Source organism: Canis lupus, chromosome 6, assembly GCF_048164855.1.
Source record: "Canis lupus baileyi chromosome 6, mCanLup2.hap1, whole genome shotgun sequence".
Classification (NCBI taxonomy): domain Eukaryota; kingdom Metazoa; phylum Chordata; class Mammalia; order Carnivora; family Canidae; genus Canis; species Canis lupus.
The window spans coordinates 60,496,315-60,522,493 of record NC_132843.1 but is presented as its reverse complement, the minus strand read 5'-3'; the positions used below and the strand labels follow the sequence as shown (position 1 = coordinate 60,522,493).

The 26,179-nt window shown below is 33.6% G+C and overlaps 2 protein-coding genes across 11 annotated transcripts in view; one reads left to right on the top strand and one right to left on the bottom strand.

Annotated features, from left to right (window-relative positions):
* Positions 1-26,179, bottom strand: part of RALGPS2 (Ral GEF with PH domain and SH3 binding motif 2) — a 158,822-nt gene that overhangs the window by 43,633 nt on the left and 89,010 nt on the right. The gene's annotated exons all lie outside the window — the stretch shown is intronic.
* On the top strand, positions 1,540-26,179 carry ANGPTL1 (angiopoietin like 1). 2 transcript variants are annotated; one of them, XM_072830794.1, is made up of 6 exons: positions 1,540-1,921; positions 7,168-7,718; positions 7,842-8,013; positions 19,191-19,384; positions 21,092-21,362; positions 22,752-26,179. In XM_072830794.1, the coding sequence occupies exons 1-6, from the start codon at positions 1,912-1,914 to the stop codon at positions 22,937-22,939; spliced, it is 1,386 nt and encodes a 461-aa protein (XP_072686895.1). In that variant the 5' UTR covers positions 1,540-1,911; the 3' UTR covers positions 22,940-26,179. The 2 variants fall into 2 exon arrangements, with proteins under 2 accessions (XP_072686895.1, XP_072686894.1); XM_072830793.1 differs by having other exon boundaries at positions 1,541-1,921; positions 7,168-8,013.

Below are 26,179 nucleotides of genomic sequence, written 5' to 3'. Positions count from 1 at the left end.
ACTTCTGTAGCCTCAACTATCACCTAATTGCTGATGACTTTCCACATTTCTCTCTAGAACTGAACTCCTTTCATTTTCAATTTAACCAAACGAATCATTATTTGTTCAGAAACACCTGACATCCCAACTTCCTACCTTGGTTAGTGATATTACTAATTGTTAAAGTTAGAAAGTTTAAAACCACTCAAGTAAAAAAGCTCAGCAGAACCTTAATATCTCATATTTTTTTCCCAGATTAAGCTATTAGTGAATACAAGAGGATCACTAAATAGTGAATACAGAGGCTAAAAGCTGGCATTCCATCTGTCCCAGTGTTTTCAAAATCAGGAAATATCATAGGAAATATCTAAGTAACACTCTCTTCCTAAGAAATGGGGAGATCTGGCAACAATGAGGTACAGTTGAGAAGGGTGTAGATCCCACTGTATCAACCTTAAGGATGCCAGTTTGTCCTCTTTTTCCTTTGTTATCTTACTTTTGGTTTATTGTACTTACTTACATTACCTACTCTGTTCTTGTGAGCATGTAGCATTTGTCTTTGCAGATCCTTGAGTTTGCAACCCCTGGTATACCTATGTGTATCACAGAACTTAAAGAAATAATTCCAATAAAGAGGTAGAAACTGGATGACTTAATAAAGAATGTGGATCGATAAAGAGATGGTGGTAGAGGCAAAATACTAAGCCAAATCAATTACGATGCCTAAATTTTTGTTTCATTAGCTATTAAGTTACTTACTTACATTTCTGGGTTTAATGAAATATAATAGCACAGTAAGTACAGAACAGTTACTAATTCTTTCTCTAGATTTGGCTAAGTTCACATAGCCAGCGAGGAGTCAGAACTCTCTTTTTTCAGGCCAGGGTTATGTTTGCTTTTAAATCTCAAAACATCAACTACTAAGAATAACCTTATTCAGACAAGAGGGGTCATGTTTTTAGAATAGGAGGAAGTGACATTATATAACATCAGAATTTCTAAAAGAACTAAATTTCTGAATTTTATATACAGATTTCCACTTATTTGTAGTAATTATATATATGAGCAGTTTTATCTTAAGACACATTACACAGTAAGATATATCACAACATCAGATTTTGTCTATGTTTAAAACCTTCTGAAATGGCAACTTAGTAAAATGTTTAAAAATTCTTCTGGGCTATAAAGAGTATTACATTATTTAGGTGGCTGCCTCCTGACAAAGTCTAATTCTTGTTCTTTGTAACAAAAACCAAATTTATCAGCCTGCTACTATTTCTGAGAAGTTGAGTACTATTTTTTCAGTATTCAAGTTAAAAGATCTCTGGCCAGCAGACTAAAATGTTTGTTTTATAATTGCCCGCTAAACTATGATAGTTTGTTTCCAGATGGTGCCCTTCCTTCAACCTGCACACAGTCTCTCCTTGTTCGGAGCTATTCAACCTCCTGCTGATCCCACCACCCCCACCCCTATTTAAGGCTACAGAGAGGAAATCCTAAGGAGGAGATTTCCCCCCCCCCCAGTCTCCAGCAATTTTTTGGTGACGTAATATGTGGGCTGAACTTGAGTTTACTGAGAAAGAGAGGGAATCACTATTCAAGGGTACTGTATATACAATCTGGGTCAGCTGCAGCTGGTTACTGCACTTCTCCATGTGGCAGACAGAGCAAAGCCACAATGCTTTCTCTGCCGGATTAAAGACAGCCCACAGACCAGAACTTCCACTATACTACTTAAAATTACATAGGTGGCTTGTCAAGTTCAATCGATTAGTGTTGTAAGAAGAAAAAGAAGTTCCTTATTACAGCGTGGATTCGACGGTCCAAAACAAAAATGCAATTGCCATTAAAGTCACAGATGAACAAACTTCTACACTGATTTTTAAAGGCAAGAATAAGAGCAGCAAGTTTCTGGGTCTGCTTTATCAACAGATGCATAAAGGTATTTTATTCTTTTATTTTTATTTAAAATTCTGTGTATATCAAAATTTTACATTTGTAGAAGTTTCAAAATCTTTTATTAAACAAATAATTTAAAAATCTACTATAATTTATTTTAGTTGAAAAAGATTTTCTTTTGCACCTTTATGTAAAAACTGATCATTATGTACTTTGTGATGATTAAGGCAGGATTTGAGGTTCAATTTAATAATATTTAGTATATGTGCTTATAAATTGATACATACATGCTAGGTTTCAGACAAGTGCTTTAGTGACACTAGAAAGAAATTTTAACAAATAAGATTCATGTATAAGGTTTATAACACAGTGATTAAAAACAAAGGGATACAAACAAAAGAGCTGTAAACAGTCTCTCTCCACGCAATTACAGTGTGTGTATGTCTGTGTGTGTGTAAGTTCATGTATACTGTTAGAGATCTTAAAAGTATAGCTACAAACACAGCTAAAAAAATTAAATAGATATAAAAAAAATAAAAATAATGTATATACTGTAAGAGATCTTAAAGTATACTACAAACACAGCTAAAAAGATACAAAATTAACTGAAGGGCTTTGCAACAATCCCTCAGTTATACTATAACTAAATATCAAGCAGAAATTTTTATAAAGGTTTAAGATAAGCCTATGACATTTCTTGGGAAAATGCAAATTTTTAAATAACTTTCCAGGCTTGCACGTAACAGTAATTGAACCTGGGTAATAGAAATTAAAACTGCTATATGTAGAATTACTTAAAAAAGCAAAGTTATGAATATATATATTAAAAAAACCTAAAACTTTATAGATTAGGATTAAGGAAAAAAAATAAAATGTGATAGAAGTATTATGTAAGTAGTCAGCAGTAAGCAGAAAATAAAGAACCCAGAAGATAACAGTTACTTAAATACATGATTGAAAGACCAAAAATATGTAATATTTTTAGACAGACATAATTCTGGTAACCATACATGAGGTTTCTTTCAGTATTCTACTTTGTTTAATTGTATCATGAAAACAATTAAAAATAAAACTACTAGTTACCATGAGTAAGCTTTCACACCAGACACTTAAATTTTTTATCATTTGGGTATCCTCTGTTCTTTTAAATGCTAAAGGCATTAAATGGTAAGAATCTTCAATAAGCAAATAGTTATAAAGCTCAGATTTTTTCAAATTTACTTTCATGTTTTTTCCTTAAAGATTCAAACTCTAAATCCTGGGAGGATCTCTGTTAAACATATTTTACAAGAAACTGATAAAATGTCCAAGCAATACTGGATCTGAAATACTGCCACCTCTCTCTTTTCTGTTGTTGTTTGCTATGAAAAGTGCAAGACCTCGTTAAATCTCAGTTCTTACTGAAGCCGAGGCAAGCACTGACTCTGAAACCCCAAACACACAGTTAACTACTATCCCTTTCTTTAATATCTCCAGGGGACGAGACTGTTCTCAAGTCTCTCCCCAGAACATAACTCACAATCTAGAAGTATCTACAGCATCTTTGATGCTTCATAAATTTAGGCTCATTGCCTCATGCTGTTTTCAGTGCGTGACATAGCCAGTTAAATGCCTCTACACGTTTACCATCTGAAAGGAAGTAAATTCTGATTTTTATTTCTTCTCTTTAGTAGCTGGCAATGTAGCAACTATGAAGAGAAACAGTATTAATAAAATTAACCTAAAGCATGGACGACTTTTTCTTTTTCTTTTTTCTAAAAACAGCCAAGTAAAGGCATAGATTTAAACTTAAGTATACTGTAACTAATTTATAACATTCTCTTGGGACCTAGGAAAGTTCTAACATATACAGAAAGGTTTTATGAGGTAACACAGATTTATAGATCTTACACTTTTAAAACTGAACGTGGTGGGAAAATATTAAAAAAGAGAATGTTTTCAGAAATGTAACAGTAAGTGTATTTTTAAAACCAGTTCCTTACTCATGACGTAGCTCGTCTACTACTTAAGAAATGTGGCTCCTTATTCTTCTTTCGGTGACAACGAAGTCATTACTTTTATTAAGGTCAAAGAATTATATTTATTTTTAAAAAACCCTTTTAGTTGCCTCCTTTAAATTAAAACTTAGATCAGATTCTCTTATGCACACAGTGGTTTATCTTATGATTTGATCATGTATAGGAGCCCACAAAGAGACAAAGCAGAACACACCAAAGTGAAGCTATTGCTTTTTTAATTTCACATTTTTGTTCCTTCATGACAATACTTATGTAAAGTTATGATAACAGTCTTGGGTTCTATGGTCTTAGCTGTTCCATAGAAAGCTGTGTTTAGTAGGAATACAAGCTGTTCAAATCAGAACACTGTTCACGAAATTCTACTTGTTCTGAAGTTGCAATGATAGCTTCTGAATTTCTCGTTTTTGTAGCTTATTTCATAGATTATTTAAGTAAAATAGTTTTATGATCTAAGAGTTTCTATTCTATTATTAAAATGAAATGAGGGAACCTGAGGACTAGTAAGTTTATGTAAGAGAAATACTGTGTATTTTACTGTCTCAATTTTAAAAATAAACTATATCTAAATTCCATGACTCTGCAAATATAACAAGAAATCTTGTATCAGTAACCCTAGTACAATAAAAGTCCTTTTGTTATAAAATAGATAGATGACTTTTAAGGTCTAAATTTTCTACTGACATCAGAGGCAAAATATAAAAAAACCTAAAAGTACTCAGATAAGTGTGCTTTTGATTATCAGCAATAGAAGGCTCCTGATATAAATATGGAATAGTCTTGTGCTCATTCATCCAATTTTGATATTAGTAAGAGAAAAATACTTTTCCACACTCCATCCACTTGTTGCTTTATGTTCATTATCACTCCACTTTGAAAGCACCATTTATTTGAAAACACCAGGGGACATGGTTTTAGAAAGTAGCAGTCATCTTTAGGACTGCAGTTTTAAAAGAGTCCTATTTCCTTGATTGTTAATAACCTTTTTTGGGGAGGAGTGTTCATAATCACGAGTTAGATATGTAACTGTCAATGGGTATAATACATACAGAAGGAAAGGAACGACAGCAGAAAATACAGAATTGAAAAATGATGGAAAGAGAGCCGATCAAAAATGATCCACAAATACCTTTCCATAAATAAGTAATGGGTCCATGTAAAGACACACAGACCAGGAAAAGACGGAAAAACAAGATGTACAAAGTTAAGGTTCCTCCATAGTTATAGCATGACTAGGATAAAAATCACAGATCTAGAAAAGTAACGAGTAGAAGATGTGACTCCAACCTGAGTGCTAATTCTGGCTTCTCTGGAACTTTCTTTGTAAAAGGGTATACATTCATAGTGTTGTGAATGCAAATAGTTACTGTGTATTAAATACTATAGAAATGTAAGGGATTACTATGCTATTGGTGATAGAAAATAGGACAGAATATATTGCCATATGCTGTAGTGTTTAATGAAAAAGAAAACATGAACTCTGGAGTCTTTTGCCTAGGTTCAAATTCTGCCTCCCTCTCTTAGAAGCTGCGTGACTCTGGGTAAGGTACTTAGTTTCTGGATGCCAGTCCTGAAAATAAGGACTGTAATAATCTACCTCAGAGGGTTGTAGTTACAAGTAGTTGACTTAATACATGCAAAGGAACTTAAAACAAGGCCAAGTACCCAGTAAGTAAGTACTGTTATTGCTGCATTGCTACTATTAATTGGAGGGAGAAACAACTTGGGACCTGACTTCTCAAATCAAAAAAACAAGAACTTGGATGGAAAGTGGGACAGAAGAGCTCTGTCTTAGTGTATCCACTACTGTCCTTCAAAAACAGCAGACAGGGGTTAAGTTTATGAGAGTGGGAAGGTGGGCCCTGTGCTACAGCAGCCTGCTTGTGCACCCGATGGAGTGGCACATCTTACCCCTTCTACTGCTCCTACTGCTGAGGGAGGGAACTCATGGGAAAGGAAGAAGATGTGGTTCTTAGAGCTAGTGCTAACGTTTCCTCTAGTGTTTCTACAGAAATTGTACCAGAAGGGACAAGTGTTTCTCTGTCATAGCAAAAATGAAACATTTCAAGCACATGTGTCAGCAATATGTGCCACTGATATCGACACTGAGGAGCCAGGGAACCCGAATTCTTGACCTGGTTCTAATGCTACCTATTTGTGTGGCACTGGTTTTCAACATGCACATGTGCACAAAGAGGTTCTTGAAAGAGATGGTCTTTAAGGCATTTTCCAACTCTAATAATCATATTCAATTACAGAGAGTTTCTTTCCTTGGCAATAGTTACAGAAAACTATTGAAATTTTACTAAGATACAGTTCAGGAGAATTTTAGAAAAATGGACCTGCTTAAAAAAACAAAACAAAAACACTGCTAACTCACCCGTAAGCTTAGAGTATATATATATGACTATGGTTTAGAAAACACAAGGACCGGGTAGCCCAGGTGTCTCAGCGGTGTAGCGCTGCCTTCAGCCCAGGGCGTGATCCTGGAGACCTGGGATGGAGTCCCACGTCAGGCTCCCTGCACGGAGCCTGCTTCTCCCTCTGCCTGTGTCTCTGCCTCTCTCTCTCCCTGTGTCTCTCATGAATAAATAAATAAAATCTTAAAAAAAAAAAAACACAATGACCTACAATAAATGACTGTAAAAATTCTCTCATTCTTAAACTTGTTACTAATCCCAAAAGGACACGCTACAAAAACAAAAAATATGATGCCAAAACTTTCTGGTCTGAGATTTGTCTAAAAATGTTTCTGTAATTTGATAGATAAAAAACATAATTACTATAAGAGGGCCAACCTAATTAAAAGCATGTAATATAAATATAAACTAAAGTCACCTGCCATTAGCTTTAATACTAGTTAGGGAAGACTGCTTTAATCCATGCCTTAGAAACACATTATATACCATTTTCAGAATCTTAAGGCAGTATAAGTAAGCTTTTTAAGCGTAAGAAAAGTGTCTTATTAGGGTCTCAAAGCACCCAAGAACACTAACCCTATGCCTTTGGTCACAGTGGGCATCACCAAAATCTGCTCACTGAGCTGAAAAGTATCATAATGAAGTGGTAGTTGGAGAGCTATTCCCTGAAATCTAAATTTTAAACAAATGCACAGGCATCATGATGTTAAATTTAACAAGTTAATATTAATTCTGGCCCAATTTAATAAGATCGATACCCAGTTTTCCCTTATTTTTTTTATATTACTGACTTTAAAAGTAGGTTAATATTAATTCTTTTTACTTTTTCCCTTCATTGGTTTGATTTTTAAAAGACTTCATACAACCTCATTTCAAAATGAAGGCTTTTATCTGGACCCTAAGTGCACTATTCTTTCTACTAATGGGCATTGGACATTGCAGAGGAGGACAGTTCAAAATGAAAAAAATAACCCAAAGGAGATACCCTCGTGCCACGGATGCTAAAGAGGAAGCAAAGAAATGTGCATACACATTCCTGGTACCTGAACAAAAAATTACAGGGCCCATTTGTGTTAATACCAAAGGGCAAGATGCAAGTATGATTAAAGACATGATTACCAGGATGGACCTTGAAAACCTGAAGGACGTGCTCTCCAGGCAGAAGCGGGAGATAGATGTCCTGCAGTTGGTGGTGGATGTAGATGGAAACATTGTAAATGAGGTAAAGCTGCTGAGGAAAGAAAGCCGTAACATGAACTCACGAGTTACTCAACTCTATATGCAACTATTACATGAGATTATCCGTAAGAGGGATAATTCACTTGAACTTTCCCAGTTGGAAAATAAAATCCTCAATATCACTACAGAAATGTTGAAGATGGCAACAAGATACAAGGAACTAGAGGTAAAATACGCTTCCCTGACTGATCTCGTCAATAACCAGTCTGTGATGATCACTTTGTTGGAAGAGCAGTGCTTGAAGATATTTTCCCGACAAGACCCCCATGTGTCTCCTCCTCTTGTCCAGGTAGTGCCACAGCATATTCCTAACAGTCATCAGTATACTCCTGGACTGCTGGGAGGTAACGAGATACAGAGGGATCCAGGTTATCCCAGAGATTTAATGCCACCACCTGATCTGGGAACCTCACCCACTAAAAGTCCCTTCAAAATACCACCAGTAACTTTCATCAATGAAGGTAAGTTGCTTCTTACTGTTAAAAATGGAAATATGAGGTTAATATATTTTATGGTTTATGAAACAATGCACATGATAAATCCTTATTCTTCATTTTGGTCATGTAATTATACATGAACATTTTTGTTTTCTATTAATCAAGAATTGATTTAAATACATCTCTCAGCTAAGAGTTCCTAAAAATAGCATATTCTGTAAGAAAAGTATTGCCTTCCGACCAAGTTCTTACAATCTGTTACTAATGAGTCCACCAGCTCTTCTCATTTTCTTCTCCAAAAGGAGCATTTAAAAATTTGCTTCCACTCTCCTTACGCCTACAATTATATCTCCTCCTCACCGCCACTCTCAGACACTCATCATCTACTACTGTACTGAGATGAAGTCTACTCAGGTCCTAGGTTCGTTCCTTCTTTGTTCTTTCCTATCCTGAAAACATCTGGACAACACCCGTGCCTTCTTATCCTCAGTCTTAAGAGGAAAAGGTATCCCTTCTATCTTCCAAGGCTAAACAAGCTACGATTTGTATCTTATAGCCACATATGTATAAGTTTTCACTGCGATAAAAAAAATAACACCCTAGAATTGATCCTAATACCTGTACCTCTATTTCTTAATTTCCTCCCTCCCTCACTCCTTCCTTCCTTTCTTATTGGTTACTGATCTCCGAGCCCAGAATACAAAGATGAATAATTCACCTTTGTTTCAGTTTAGTAAGATGTTAACTTTCTGAATATTTTGCTTTTATTTTTACCTCTGCATCTATTTTCTCATAAGGCATTCTCCTGAAATCTTTACAAGTTGATTTGTTTCCTTAGAGTGGAAAGAAAAGCCCAAATACCCAAAAGTGAAAAGTAAATAAATCATACTTCATTCACCTATGGAAAGGGCAGCACATAAAACTGCACATAGACTATGGAATAATTTTAAACAAAAACAGAACAAAGATTGGAAGTACATATATCATAAAGTATCTCTCTGCAGCAGTAGACATCACATCTCTGCTTTCTTGGGCTTCCACATTGTGATATTCTGACTCTTCCTACTTCTCTAAGTCCTTATTTGTATCTTCTTCCTTCTACTACAGCTTGAAAAGTTTTCCTCAAGATCCTCTATGTTACAGGTTTCTCACACCTTCAAGGCTACAAGTATCACCACTGCTCCAATGACTCCTGCCTGGAGCTCTCCCTCCTGATTCTAACCAGTGCTGAATGTTTGCATCTGGATGATCTACCATCACCTCACACAGTGCTGCTTCCTCTCCTGAAATGCCTTCTTCCAGCTTATCTGTCAACCTGGCAGATTTCAAGGCTTAAGTAAAATAATATCTTAAGTGTTATGCATTCCCAGATTCAAACAAACGTATCTTGATGGCTCTTTCCCCAAATTGCTAACTACGCCTTGAACACGTTTTCTACATCACATTACACCAGGTTGTTTGTATGTCTGTCTCCTGCTAGACTGAATGCTTCTGGAAAAATGAACTGTCTTTTCATTTTTCTATTTCAAACACCTAGCCAGGATCAAATTTTGGCACATTGTGCTCAGCATATTTTAAGCTAAGCATTATAATAGATATTTGAGGAATGGATGAATAACTAAAGCTTAAAATAATCTTTTCCCCAACCTAGCATTTTACTTTTAGAAATATTATAGAGGTAATACATATTTATTGAAGAAAATCTAGAAAATACTAATAAGCTTTGTTAAAAGCTTCACTGAATATCCAAATACAAATAAACAAAAGTTAACACTTTGGTAACAACCTTCAAGTCTTTCTTTTTTTCCCTTCTTGTTAACATGGTAATCAATATTCTTGCAATTTAAAAAACTATATTGCTCTTTTACTTTCTCTGTGATTATATCCTTAGGATAAATCTCTCTCTCTCTCTCTCTCTCTCTCTCTCTCTCTCTCTTAAAATAAATCTCCTTTAGTAAGACTGATGGGTCATTTGATTTTGATTTCTCTATTTTGATTTATGTTACTCCCTATTTCTGAATTTGCATGGCTCATCTCTGTTACTTCCCCTCTGCTGAGTTCTATTCATGTTGCTTTTTCATCTTTCATGGACCTTGTCCCTGATTTCTATTCAGAGCCAGAATTCTAATTTAGATCCAAGTTATCTATGGCAGCAGCTGGAGGATTGAGACTTCTGGATTATTAGCTATGTAACTTTGGGGCAGTGGGCAGGGAACTGCTTTTTACAGTTTCCTGATCTGTAAAATGGAGGATAATAATTGTACTTACTTCATAGAATTTAACACTTGAGGGGTGCTTAGAACAATGCCTGGCACTCAAAATGTTAACTTTTATTTAGGAATGCTATAATAGCTTGTTGACTAATCTAACTCCATTTTCTCTTTCCATCAAAATATATCCTATATTGTCAACAGATCTATCTTCTTAAGCTACCGCTTTGATCACATCACACTTCTGCTCAGCAGTTCCCCATTACACACAGAAAAGGTGCATTTTGCTTAGCCTGGGTAAGAACAATATCCTCCTCAAACTTACTTCTTTAGCTTTCCTTCAATTAATTTCCTTCATAAAATGAGTCAATTCACTGTCTCTGAAATATTTTCCATGTTCTCTGCCTATCAAATTATAAGGTTCAGACCAAAAATAAATAAAATAAAATAAAATAAAATAAAATAAAATAAAATAAAATAGCAATTCCTCCTTGAAGCCCTTGTTGACTTCCTTAAAGTGACTGCTCCTCTACATGTATGTTGCTTTACTGTGGGACATAAAGTATATACATTCCTTATATTCCCTCTTGAATTATCAGTTATCTTTATATATACATAAAGTACTCATATACATATCTAAATAAAATGCCTTCCAATTATAATGTAAGCTCCTTCCTGACAGATGGATATTATAGCTCATCTGCAGATAAATAAATGGTTAACTTGTTATTTTTATACAGCTTTGTAAAGCTGTCACATTCCACAAACCTTTATGAAAGTACTTTAATACATTTTACTATACTGGATTCATTCAATTTATACTGTTCTCTCAATAACAACAGGCTAGAATACCATTATCTTAGGTAAATAATCATTACGGACATTCCCATACCCTTTAATTTTCAAAGGAAAGACATGTACAAAATGATCCACTGAGTATATAAAGAAAAAAATACATATTTATTTTTATTATCTTTTTAAAAAGTATATGTTTTGTGTAAGCTGTTTTGTGTAAGCTTTTAATGTATATAACTTAACAGCATAGTTTTTCATATAACATAGATAAACATAATTGAAGTGTGTGGAATTTATTTAACTGATGGAATGTACAATTATGTAGGTATGGAGATGACCACCCTGAAGTATTTTCTGTGGGTGCTGAATCTTAAGTGCATGGTATCAGTTCTAGAAGAAATTATTATTCACATATTCATACACTGACACATTAAAAATGTTTATGTAAAATGTTTATGTTATGTAAAATCTAGATCAGTTCTAGATGTTACTCTACATTGAGCTATAGTGCAGGACTAATCTTGTATTTCAGAATTAAATCTCATGCTAGAGATATAGCATATAAAAAGTCCCATTAAACAGACTTTTGTTTTAATAAAACAATGGTGTTTATATTCCTATTAACCAATCCTTAATGTCAAAATTAAGGGCAGACATAACTTCTGTTATTCACTATTTGTTGCTACAAGTAAATATTAACTTTTTATTTTATTCTATAAATATTGGTCCTTTGATATTCAATGACATAATTAGCTACACCATAAGAATGTTCATTAGAACACTAATAAACATATAAGGGAAAGTGCATAGAATAAAGAAAACCTATTTCCTTTGTTATTAACCTTGGGTAAATGACTTGGGTAAGTGTCTCTGTTCTCTCATTCGTATGGTGAGAGTGCTGGTTGGACTGGACAATTCTAACATCCCCTTCTAGTTCCAATATTTTATGACTCCTATCAAATATAAATTACTATAAGCAGCAATAAACAGACTTGCTATTTTCTTTTCTTTTTATATAATGTGCTAAAATCTTTGTTCATATTATTCTTATCAGACTGGAAAATATGTCTGAGCTGTTTGGATACTTGCACAAAAGGGGCAAAGATGGATGGTCCTCCTGCTGTACTTACACATGCTCTGGCACCAAAAAGTTCATATTACTGTACTCTACATGTAGGAACATGGTCTAGAATTCTGAAGTCTCTAAATGTATAATGTGTATGTATTATTTTAAAAGTGTTTTAGCCACTCACAAAAAAAGCCAAATACTGTATGATTCCACTAATATGAGGTACTAAAGAAGTAAAACTCATAACACAGAAAGCAGAATGGTTTCTGGTAGAATCAAAAGTTGCTCAATGTGTACAGGGTTTCAGTTCCGCAAGATGAAAAGAACTCTGGACACTGTACAATAAAGAGAAGGTACTAATGCCACTGTACATTTAAAAATGATGAAGCTGGTAAACTGTTACATATATCTTACCATCATTTTCCTTAAAAAAGTGTTTTAATGACAAGTTTATATTTTTTTTTCCCTCTCTCCATAATGGTTTATTTCTTTCATTTAGATTAGGACAAAGCAAATGGAACAAAACATTTCCAATCCTCAAATCTCACTGGGAAGTAAATTAATATTGTCATTATTCATTTTACTTTGGAGTATTTTTCAAATTTCTCAGAACAAAAAAATCCCATAGTAAATCAAGATAAAAAAGAAAGTCCCTTAATGTGATTAAAAAATACATGTATTTCAAAACAAATATCAGTAGTATTCTTAATGGTAAAAAACTAAAAGCATCTATATAAAAAAAATTTTGAAATGAGAATACACAACTATGAATTAATGTGGATCTAGGGGTTCTAGCCATTTAATTAATAAACAAAAATGTGTGTATATGTGCATGAGTGTATATATGTGTGTGAGTGAAAATGGTTATAAGAAAAATGCATCTCAAAAGAACTTACCATGAACTTAGAGCAAATAATGCAATACTTTTGTTAGATTAAAAACAATTATCTCCAGAAATGTTACCCTCCCTCTCGCTTAAAAACAAAATGTTAGGAATATAACTACAATACCTGGCAAATTGCCACCAATAAAATTCTTAACTGTTCATGTTCCTCAGTGGCTGTATTTTGGGTTAGTCTTTTACAGAAGAAAACATTATTCTTTTACAAATGGTATATTTATAAAAATAAGTTTATTTCTTGTAGGCAGATGGGACTGGAGAAAGTTCCTTCACAGTGTGTTAGAGCATAAATCTGAGTATCAGGAAACTTGGATTTTGGCAAGACTTTTTTTGTTGCCTCTTTTATACGAAAGATTGTTATGGTGATTAAAGAGGTGACACATATAAACATGCTTTGTGTATGGTCTGACCATCATTAATTATTCCATTTCTCTGTACCCTTCCCTATATGTGCCTTGCTTGGCCATGTATGGGGACATAAAAGGTAAGCATATAAAGTTATACTTGAAAAGCAGTCATTAGAAACTTAATATGCTTTTTAGTGGATAAGCTAATTTTCAAATATTTGTAATGCTTATTAGTATATTTTAAAGATGCAACCGGTTTCAGTGGAATAGTTATATTAACACTTAAAAAAAAAAGAAGGGTACAAAAGAAGGGCTGTTGGATTATGACTTTTAACTAGTTACGGGAAACAACTGATAAACTCTTTAGTAATTAAAAGCTAAAAGTTTGGGTTGCAAGCTGCATTCAAAACTTACAGGTTAATAAACATAGTAACCTATATTACTAAAAGAATCTATTATTGCTTCAAAAAGTATTTGCCTCAGACTTCCCATTCAGAAACGCTGTCCAACATATTTATCTTATACTTAGCTTGCAACCCAATTAAAAAGTTCACCTCTTGAAAGATTTTACTTGCTGACCAATTATTTGAATACTCTAAACTGATTATCTTTCTTGTCCTGTCTCCTATCACAAAGAGCAAAGGATTGGGACAAAGTAAGAAAATAAATGAGAAATTCAACAACTTGAAAATGGGGAGGTTTTTCCTTTTAACTTAATTAAACAGTTTCTTTACAGAAGAAAGACAGGTATGTTAAAGATGGTTCCCATACTCAAAGTATGAAAAAGAATTTTGTCAACCCACTGTTATGTTCAAAATATGGGTTCTTAATGGAAAATACCTTTTGGGAAATAATGTGGCATGACTGGTCAATATTTTTCTTTCTATGAATCAGATCTATTAACTGGAATTGGTTAGTCCTATACAAACTTTAATCATCAAATAAACTAAGGAAGAGAGGCACTGGTCCTTCAATTTCAATGTACAGAATTTCAGTTTCCTGCCTTGAGAAGAATCCAATTGTATGTCAACAAAAATGAAGACTATTTCAAGATTATTCAATGCAAGAAAAAAGGCTAATAAAATTTCTATTTTAAAAGAAAGGTACTTCTAGTCTATACCCTATACCCTATGTGCACCATTATGAATAAATTCCTGAAACCTGTCAATTAATTTATTCCCAATAATATGCATATCTGCAAGTTAAATCTGACCTCTCTAAAACAAAGCTGCTACTTTTCTACTAGTCATTTAAGAATTCCTATTAGGCAATGATATTTATGGTAGAGAAAGTGGTAAAACATTTAATATAAGAATGTCTTATAATCTAACTCTAGAGCAGAAAGTAAGCAACATGTGCAAATAATAATTAAAAAATATTTCTGCCAAGATCAACAATACATATGGGGCTAAGACAGGTTAATGGCTTATTTATAAAAATAAGTACAAACAAATATTATATTCTGATATTTACTATCTTTTCTTAGGAGAAAAAAGCAGCTAAAAGCACTACTAATTTTATACACATGTTCTGGAAAAGGATTTCAACTAAATTTTCCTAAATCTTTTGATCAAATAAGTCTAACAGGCATTCAAAATGCAAATGTAAGCCTACCACTAACAAGTGGGTTGAAAACTAAAGTTAAAGATCATTTTAAATTTGCATAAAATGAAGTCTTATCAAACTAAAGCTTTAGAAAACCCAGGACTCTCCAATTTGCTTAAATATCCAAGGGCCTTTTAAATAGCAGAGAAGAAGAAACAAATGCTATTTTACAGATATTTTGTCAACATTCAAAACCTTGATGTTTCTCAGTATTTTATAGCTATTTAAATAACCTAATGAAAGTCCAATGCTGAATATATACTTAAATATAGAATGTAAATTGCCAAAACTATAGTCAAATGAGTGCAGAGCAAACATTTACAAGGGTGACATTCATAAACAATATAAAGGTGACATTTGCAGAATAAGCAAATTTCTGAAATGAGAAATATTTATGTGGACTGCAACAAGACCACTTCATGTGTGCATTAACCACAACACTGCTTAAAATGAGAGCAATGTTCCTCAGCTATCTTTGACTATTGTGGAAGTGACAACTTAGACCAAGTTTGGCTACAATGAAGAAATCAGTTTCAACCTTACAGCCTACCTCAAGAGCTCCAAGTACCACCCTTAGCCATTTATATTTCAGAGGTACCATACTTGGAACTCCTTTCTAACATGATGCTCTCTTCTGATTCCATCCCTCAGCTCAGGTGACCCTTGTGTGGTTGTAATCAGACTCAACACCTCCACTTGCCTAATTCCTCTTCAATCTTCAAGATTCAGCCCACATATAGGTAGATTTTGATCTCTTTTCTGCAAATCTAGGTTAACTATTTCTGACCAGTGTTCCCATATGCCTGCATAACTCCATCAGAAGCACTTGTCATACTGTTGTGGAATTCTCTCTTTACTTGCCACTTGACTCTATGGTTGTTTCTTTACCCCTTGAGCCTAAAATTTTCTAACCTGTAACAGATGCAGAAAAGACACATCTAAAAAAAATAATGTAGAACTGAGGAAATTCTGGAAACCACGGTGGCTACCAGGAATCATTTAGTTCACCAAATATTTGAGTGCCTAAGTGGGCTTCACCTGTGGATACACAACCAAAAGACAGTGTCTTTGCATATGGGAAATTGTAGGAATAAACAAATTAATATATTACCATGCATTACACAAAATAATCTAAGAATGGATCTGGAAATTAGACTTCACTTTTCCTTCTATTTCACTCCCATGTATAAAATTAAAGTTCTATAGATTTCATCCGATCTGAACTACATCTATTTGTCTCTGACTTGATTATAATGCATACTTCTGTAATGTTTAGTAGCTCATATGTGATTGGAACAGAAGATGAATATCAATAAAACAAAGAAGTCATACTGGTTCATTGGGAGTATTTCCAAGCTATACTATGTTTTGCCACAAGTGTCAACAGCCAAATATGAAGTATCTTAACAGCTAACATCAGCTGTTATTTTTCATGCAAGATTTTATAGAACATGAGGGTTTTCAGGAATATGCTGTTTTCTACAATAGAAATGACTGTGCATTCAACTCTGATTAACCATATTAAATGTATTCCTTAAATATGCACATATTTATTGAGCTACAACTCTGTGTCAGGGACAGCAACAAGCGAGGAAAAAAAGGCAACTAATAGTTACTGATGACGACTACTCTGCGAAATATTGTGTTAAAGATTCTGAATACTTTGTAATTTAGATTCAGTAATTGATAAAGTAGGAAATATAAAAATAATTCACACTGAATTTTAATGGAATGTAATCTAATTTATATCCAGTCTGAATATCTCAGAATATTATTTTTATCATAGTCCTCACTACATTAAGAACCTATCTATAAGCTTTCACAGACTAACCAATATCCTCATAAATACAGAAGCATAAATTGTTAACAGAATTTTAGCAAATCTAGCAATATTTAAAAACAATAATACACCATAACCATGGTCATGACCATGACCAAGTCAAGGTTATCCCAGGAATACAAGGTTGGTTTAACATCAAAAAATAATTAACAGAATTTACCTATTAACAAAAAAAAAAAAACCTTATTATCTCAGCAGATAAATAAAAGCTTTTGACAAAATCCAAAGCCCATCGTGATAAAAACTTAGAAAACTAGGAATAGAACAGACAAGAATTTTTAAAGGAGTTACTATAGCTTAAAGGATATTCATAATGAATGCAAGATTGGAAATTACAGAAGAGATATAAAACTATAAAAAGGGAATCAAATTGAGGGCGCCTGGATGGCTCAGTTGGTTAAGTGCCCAACTTGATCTCAGCTCAGGTCTTGATCTCAGCATTGTGAGTTCAAGCCCTGCATTGGGTTCCACACTGGGCATGGAGCTTACTCAAAAAAAAAAAAAAAAAGAAGAATCAATTTGAAATGAAAAAAAAAAAAAAATTTCAATACTTAAAATGTAACCCAAGAAAGACCTTCCAGTTTCTCAGATCCTTTTTACTAGTATTTGTAGTATTTAGTCATTGTATCATAATTTTTAAAAGTCTGAAAGAGAAATATCAAGAAAACAAAAATGTAGGCTAGAGATTTTGTGTGTGGTTTTCGATTTCCTTGTATTTAAAATGTGAAGGAAAGTTGATTTATTTACTGACTGATAGCCTGCTAACAGTTAAAACATAGTCTCCATCCTCAAGGAGCAATCTAGAGGGAAGAGTTCAGTCTGTAGAACCCCTCCTAATGATGCAACTGTGGAACTATTTATTTAATGAGATAAATCCTTCTCCAACTAGCGCAAAGGGGACCCTGTGTATATTGGCACAGTATAGACGTGTTAAATATACATTTCTCAAAATTTCAATAATCCTATTCCTATTATCATTATAGTGCAGATTTTCTTATATGAATTTTACTAGACTAAATATTTTCACGTAATTTCTAAAAATTGCATATGTTAAAATTTAAATATTTCTTGTAAAGTATAAAATTTGACAATTGGAATTTCTACATCTTTTTTTTGTTGTGGTTCTAAAAGATCTGTGGGGTAATTCTTATTTCTGAATCACTTAATATTATTACATGCTTATAAAAAAACCAAAGGATCAAAACACTGAAGAATGGTGCAACTAAAGAATGTTCAGTAAAACTCAGAAGAGATCTTTCTTTAGATCTAAGAAATGTGGAAATCACAATTTCAAGAGTCAGATCCTCTACAAAGGATTTCACAAAAAGTTTTGTCATTTAAAAGATATGAAGAACTTACTAGTATATTTAAAAATAGGGAGGGAATCCATAAAACTATGAAATAACATGGGAGCAAATGTAGCCAGCAGTCCAGAGCATGGGATTAGAAAGAAATGGGTTTAAACCTAGGGCTTATTACCTTCTAAGATACAGGACGTTAGACGAGTTAACTGTTTCATCTATAGAACATCTGTAAACTATCACAAGGTCATTGTGTAGACTAAATAAGAAAATTACTGTTAGTCATATAAATTGATACAATTCTTTAGAAAGGCATTTTGCCAACATTCCTGAAATGTATTCTTATGGGCTGTTGAATGGGGGAAAAAGTTAACGGATTCTAGAAGGTTGGGAAACTCTGATTTATTTCAGGGCTTCTTAATCTTTAGTATGTGCATGTACACTGTGGGTTTCCAAAAAGGTAACAGAATACTTAGCAATAATGAAACTTATTTGACCATGGTAGGCTGTTTTCATTAAGTACCTTAAGGGACTAGTGTGTCCCACTGGAAGAAAATTTTGGAAACTGTATACCAGGCCCTATGAAAAGCTATAAAAGTGCTCACACCCTCTTGATCCATAGATCCCATAGCATTATTGTAAGTAAATATTTGAAAAAATGAAGCCATAAGAAGACATTTTTTGCACTTTTATAATAGCAAAAATTAGATGAAACCTCAATATCTAATGACCAAGGAATAAACAATGATATATCAATGTTAAAATTTTTATTACAGTTACTACAAGTGCCAGAATGAAGACTGTAGTCCCAAGGAAATTTCTGTTAAAAGACAGAATCCAATTTTCCATGTGTGTCAGAATTATGACAATAGAACAATGTATGTATATGGACAAAAACTCACAAGAACAGTGGAAAATGAAACAAGCTAATGTTCCAGATAGTGGGACTGGGGTAACCCTTTTATTTAGTTACTTTAACTTTTATGGTGTTGTGTATACAATAGATAAAAAGTGGTATCAAAAAGTGGTATCTGTAAAGAAAGATACAGAGGTAAGACTTTTATTAAAAACTACTTTAATATGGCCCTGTTCCTATTAAGTTTTCTGGTAATTCAATGATATTTTAATTATAGGACCATTCAAAGACTGTCAGCATGCAAAAGAAGCTGGACATTCAGTCAGTGGGATTTATATGATTAAACCTGAAAACAGCAATGGACCAATACAGTTATGGTGTGAGAACAGTTTGGATCCTGGAGGTTGGACTGTTATTCAGAAAAGAACAGATGGCTCTGTCAACTTCTTCAGAAATTGGGAAAATTATAAGGTAAATCAGCGATCCAGACCTGGGAAATAGGTGGAACAAAACAGCTCTTGCAATAGCAGCCATTCCATGCAATAAAGAAGATAAAGTTTAAAAATAACTATCCATATATTCTTCATTATCTACCTTTGTCAAAAAGATAATTCTCATCTCCAGCTTTAAAGTCTAAAGTAAAAGGGAAACTGAAGATATCCTTTAGAATATAAGGGAAGGGAGAAGAAATGTGTGGGAAATATCAGAAAGGGAGACAGAACATAAAGACTCCTAACTCTAGGAAACGAACTAGGGGTGGTGGAAGGGGAGGAGAGAGGGGGGGTGGGGGTGAATGGGTGACAGGCACTGAGGGGGGCACTTGATGGGATGAGCACTGGGTGTTATTCTGTATGTTGGTAAATTGAACACCAATAAAAACTAAATTTATTTAAAAAAAAAAGAAGATATCCTTTAAGCTGCCCCTTTTTAGTCTGGATGATTTATAAATATATTTAATATATTTAATTATATATATAAAATATGTATAAAAACAAATATATAAAATATAAATGTATTTAATTCTTAGCAAAGACTATTACTGATTCCATGTTCTAAAAAGACAACTGCTTTTATGACATTTGTATGCATCAGCAACTGCAGTTAAGCAATATTATGAAGTACAGAACTTCAAAAAAATGACCCCTTTCTTTAGAACAAATTACCTCTGATAATCATCCCCTCATGTCTTAACCTGGTAACATCAGACACCGGTGCTGTGAGGAAATAACATACCAGATCCATGCAATCATAATTTTAGAAAAATAAGCAACTAATCTTTGTTAATAATTTTGATATTTATATGCTAATTTTATGAGTGGTATACATTGTCCAGTTTAAGGACAGCAGATGGGTGAAATTAATATTGTCTAGATGGTCAATTCTTCATTCAAAATTGTGAAGTAACAGGATTACTCACTTTTAGGTGACATTTTAATGGCAGTTAAAAATAAGACATTAATACATCCATGTCAAAAGTTATATAAATTTCTAAACAAATAATTAGGGGGAAAAAAAGTCCCGCAACACAACCTCCTTGAAAACACAATGTTAAGATGAGGTTTACCAAACCCTACACTGTGCTGCATACTTGCGATGATAAATGCTTACTGAAAGAGGAGAGTTCATGTATTTAATTTTTTAAAGACAGTCTACATTTTTTCCAAGGTGGAACTCCAAAGATTACTGTTACATCTTCTGATATTTAATTATACAGAGCTTAAGACGACAATTTGCTTTACAATAGATACTATCTGTTTATTTTTAATGAGTGATAATAATGTTAGATAGCCTTTCTGACTGGTAGGGTTGGCAGACTTTCAGAAAAAAAAAATTGGGTTCTTTGTGTATGAGAGATCAGAAATCCTTTTAAGGGATTTGGTAGTTCACTAGGTTAATGTTTTCATTCCCTAAGAATAATTTTCATTCTCTTTTGCCTTTTTCTTATCCATAACATTTGAAGCTAGCTGTACAAATAAATACAGACAAACTATGAGAAAGCAAAACAAACAAGGTGACTAAGTGGGGCTTATAAAGATCAGGTGATCCATTAAGAGGGAAGTTCACATTACCACTTAAATGGTGAATATTTTTTATGTTATCAAGGTTTAAAATTTATCTGTAAAAAGGTTTACTATCTCTACACTTATTTATGCACTCATGCTGTCTATTTGTTAACAGAAAGGATTTGGAAACATTGATGGAGAATATTGGCTTGGACTGGAAAATATCTATATGCTTAGCAATCAAGATAATTATAAGTTGTTGATTGAATTAGAAGACTGGAGTGACAAAAAAGTCTATGCAGAATATAGCAGCTTTCGCCTTGAACCTGAAAGTGAATTCTTTAGACTGCGTCTAGGAACTTACCAGGGAAATGCAGGGGACTCCATGATGTGGCATAATGGTAAACAGTTCACCACACTGGACAGAGATAAAGATATGTATGCAGGTGAGTAAGAAAAAAACTGATGTGTATTCTTTGCAGAATCACTAACTGATATAATCACTGCATAATCATATGCATTACACAGAACCCTGCTATTAAAGTATATGTTACTAAAAAGCTTTCCAGAAAGGTAATTTTGGACTCAGTCATAGGTTACATAAGCTGCTGAAAGTTTAGAATCTCTTTTATAAGGCAATCCCAAAGTGTGAATGAATTCTGTGAAAAACAAAGTTCTACTATTCTAATTTGGGGGTGGGGTGGGGAACAAAGCAAAAACTCATTCATCTGGAAATAAAACACTCTAATGCCTAAAATTTGTGACAAACTACCACATGCCAGGCACTGCTATATGTGCTACGGATACAGCAGTGAACTAAGTTCCTGCCCTTCTAGAGCTTACTCTCTAGGAGATAAGATGATTTATCAGGTGGGATAAGTACTCTAATAAAAATAAGACCAGTGAGGGAACAGTGAGTGATGAGTAGCAGGGGATGAGATGGGTGCTATTTTCCACAGCATGGCTGTGAAAGGTTACTTTGAGAAGCTAACGTTTGAATGCCTGAAGAGAGCGAAGGAAGCCGGCCATCTGGGTACATGGCTTTGATAAAGACATTTTTTAGTACCCACATGAAGGAGAACAGTAGGACTGAAACTCGTAATAGGAACAGCAAGAAAAGATTGACTCAGAGGGGAAATTAATGTTCTCTTTAGAAAGAATCAATTAGGCCATCCAGATATAACTCTTAACATTAATTTTCATATACTTTTGCCTTTTTAACCCAGGTCTGTGGCCCCAATAAAGAGATATCCCCCCTGAAAACTGATCTGTTTTTCTGTCCAGCTGTATCTTGGCCAGGAGCACACAGTCTCCACAATAACCTATTTTATGAAAGCAAAAGAAAAAAAAAAAGGAAGAAAGATATAACCAAACTATACCATATTTACAGAAACACATTTGACTACTGGTACTGCCATTCTATTGTATATGATTCTGTGCTATTTTAAGAATTCAATTTTCCCAAATTTACTCTTTTAGCAACTCCGTATCTTTCCCAATCTCTCCAATCCCTACCTCCCTCTTTCTCTTTCACAAATGCAATTTATGTTTTATTTACACTGTTACCCAAAAAGTTAAATCACTTAACTAAAAAAAGCATGTAGTAAGCAAGCAAAGGGCAAGATAAAGGCAATTCGAGTGATCTTTCAAGTAGCTGATACTTCAGGAACAGTAACAAAATGAATGAAGAACAAAAATAAAGATAAAGGTAACTGAAATCAGTAAGAGAAACCCAAATTAAATCATTCCAAAGGTGGAGTAGTTTTAGATGGTTTGCAGAGTCCCACACTTAGAAGAAACCTTTACTTTGATATCTCTATTTTTTTTCCTCAAAGGAAACTGTGCTCACTTTCATAAAGGAGGATGGTGGTACAATGCCTGTGCACATTCTAACCTAAATGGAGTATGGTACAGAGGAGGCCATTACAGAAGCAAGTACCAAGATGGAATTTTTTGGGCTGAATATCGAGGCGGGTCGTACTCCTTGAGAGCAGTTCAGATGATGATCAAGCCTATTGACTGAAGAGAGACAGTCTGCAACTCAAATGACATAGAACTCCGTATTTTTCAGTTCCTAAAAATGTAAATGTTACATGTATATTGTTTTGCACAACTCATTTCTACAGATACAGTTTTTAAAGTAATTTTACCGTAACTGTACAAGGAGATTTATGAATGCAGTTTCGTCTTTCCTCAGTATACTGCAGAAGATTATTTGTGCCCATAACCTTAGCTATTTTAAAAATTATATTGAGTAAATACGGGCAAAGTTTGTTTTATAAAATGTAAATATTTGCCACAATATGTAACAAATCTTAGCTTTATTTTAAATCAAAATTGAATACATGTTCAAGAACAATTTATTTAAAACTTTATGAGATTGCTCTAACTTCCAACAGAAAAATAATTTTAAGATTTCAAGCCAAGTAATACATTTTATTTATAAAAATATAGACAGGAAATTAGAGAAAACTCTAGTTTTGCCAATAGAAAACACATTTTGCATAGAATAAAAGTTATTTCAAATTGAATTTGTGCCTCTCACATGAAATGATTAGATCCAAATCCTTAGCATATTTTGTGCCGATTTCCTAAAAGTAAGTGACCCATAGTATTTAAATACATATTTTTAAAACAAAAACAATGCAGGCAATATTTAAATAGTCAATTTATAAAAATAGAAATATATAAATGTTTTTTTCCAACATTATCTTCATCTGATCTGTCGAACACTAAAATTTCCTGAAATGCATGTGTTGTTATATCAGCACTGGTATTACCAAAATAGATATTATAAAAATTTAGTAAAGGTTTTCAGATCTGAATTATAACTCTAAGCTTATTTATTAATTCTTGCTCTCCCCACCCACCCCCAAATCTGCCATTCAAGTCAGAAAGCTTGGAGAGCTTTATAAGCATTACCGCATACTGATGGGTGGGACTAGCACAATTTCAAGGAACTGTTAGATATTTAGAGATTCAACAGTTTCAGAGCAGAATCCATAGGGGTTTGGCTAGTCCAGTTTGCTAATTCCTTCTTATGGTGTATGTGTGTCATTTACTCACCTTTGGATTTAACAACTTTATTACCAACCTTCTGGAACAATTTCCTTCCAGAAACATGCTCATTGCTTACAGCTGACCTTCCCTTAATTCATTTGTGAACTAAAATTTTAGCAAAATCTCACAACTTTTACTCAAGCAAAAAGAAAACCCAATCAGAACTGAAGATGAACGTCTGAACAACTCAAGCCCACTAACATGACCAATGTTTTCCTGTCACATGTTAAAATTAAAATTCTGATGAAAGAAAGTAAGAGAACATTAAAACCTTATAGTAATATTATTCTTTATTTTACTTATGGTCATCTTAAAATAGTTCTGAAGTCCCTCCTACCCCCAGAACAACAACAAAAAACCTGGTGTAAGATTTTTGGGATAAATCAGGCATCTAATTGTTCTATCAAATCTTAATTGAATAAAATTTTACTAGGGCATTCCATTTATTGTCAGAACTATAGTATTTCACTTAAATATCCAAAACCCTATCAAAGGCAAGTCGTATGGAATTTTCACAGAAGAGGGATATTGTGTTATTAAAACTAGAGTAAGTCCACATTCAAACTAAAAAACTGGGCTGAATGCTAAACTGCCTTGGCCACTGGGCCTGCTCTGCTCTCCTTCACAGACATGATACAGCTCTGTTCTGGAGTTCCTGGAGAGCAGGGAATAAGCAGCAGAATTATATGATGGCTATGTGTAGGTTCTAAAGTCTGTACTGCTTGGATTTGCGGCCCAATTCACCACTTTATCAGCTGTTACCTTGGGTGGTTTTTATACTTTGTATTCTTACCTATAAAAAACGAGGATATGAACAGTACTGAGCTCACGTGTTTACTATGAAAGTCAAATGAGGTAATGCATATGGTAAAACATTTAGAATAACATCTGACATAAGGACCCTGTAGACTTTGGCCATCAGATTATTACTCTTCATCTATGTGCTTTCTGCCATACTTACCATGGTGCCTTGCGCAGAGTAGGTGATCAACAAATGTGTTAAAAAGAAACACTATCCAAGTTTTCACGCATAAAATTACTTTGATCCATGATCTTCATTTGCAAATCTAACAGAGCTATGTCAAACTATCTGCCTATATTGGATGGATAGTTAAGAGACTGGATCATAAGAAAAGATAAAGAAAAATTAAGGTAGGGATAGTCATGGTAGGAATTTCAGCCAAATGAGGATCTTCTAAGAGATGAAGTAGGTCACTTGTGTGGTCTAATAGCTAGCTACTTTGCAGGTTACCTAGGAATAAAGACATGGTTGCCGTACCTTCTATAAGACTGAACTGTAACCCTGGAGCTGGTTTACAGAAGGATTCAGTTATTTTTAATAAATAAAATGAAGCTTACCCTAAAAATGACTTAGACTCTTATTTTGTACTCAATGAGAGAGACCATCGATGTCTAGGAAACTTGGCATCTCTGAAGCAGACTTTAAAAACTTGAGATTTTGAATAATGTCAATATTAGACAATGCCCTGAAATTCAGCAGGTATCTACAAATAAATTTATCCTCAGGCTCCAAGCAAATTTTCAGTCTAGTGCTCATTTGACTCTATAACTTATGATATGAGAGTGCTAATTCTTCTAGTGTTATATTTCTTAGGGCTCCTCCTGGTAATAATGTAATAAGCCTGTAAAAACTTCTGCAATCATGAAAATGTTCAAAATTACTTATGAACATGTACTAATATGATATGATTTTTATATACTTAACCTTAATAGTAAGTTTAAGATTATACCCTAACAAATTTTTAGTCTTTTTAGTATCTATGAAAGATAACCAAGTAAGAAAAGAATGATTTCACTTATAACGCCAAGCCCCCATCCCTGTCTTCCCTCAAAGCCATCTAAAAATAAGTTTTCAATTATATCAGTGGGGTTAATAGTTAAGTTGTAATTCTACAGATAATTGTAAAAAGACTGACAAATGAACTCAAAATTTTAATTTCAATACAGATTTCCAAAGTATTAATATTATTCTCTAAAGCTATCTTTGAACTATAAATGAAAGTTATAATGCATATCTTTATGGCAAGTCAACTTAACCTCACTTGTCTCAGTTTCTTCACTTGTAAAATATGAATTATAGTATCATTTACCTTATAAAATTGTTAAGAATTAGATAATTTATATAAAACACATAGAGTCAGGCATACAGGATTAACTGCTGAATAAATGTCAGTTATTAAGA

Bases quoted from the DNA above. Each gene is read 5' to 3' on its own strand.
- ANGPTL1 (XM_072830793.1), top strand. The intron at 19,385-21,091 runs GTAAATCAGCGA...ATTTGTTAACAG, and splicing joins GAAATTGGGAAAATTATAAG to AAAGGATTTGGAAACATTGA. The intron at 21,363-22,751 runs GTGAGTAAGAAA...TTTTCCTCAAAG, and splicing joins AGATAAAGATATGTATGCAG to GAAACTGTGCTCACTTTCAT.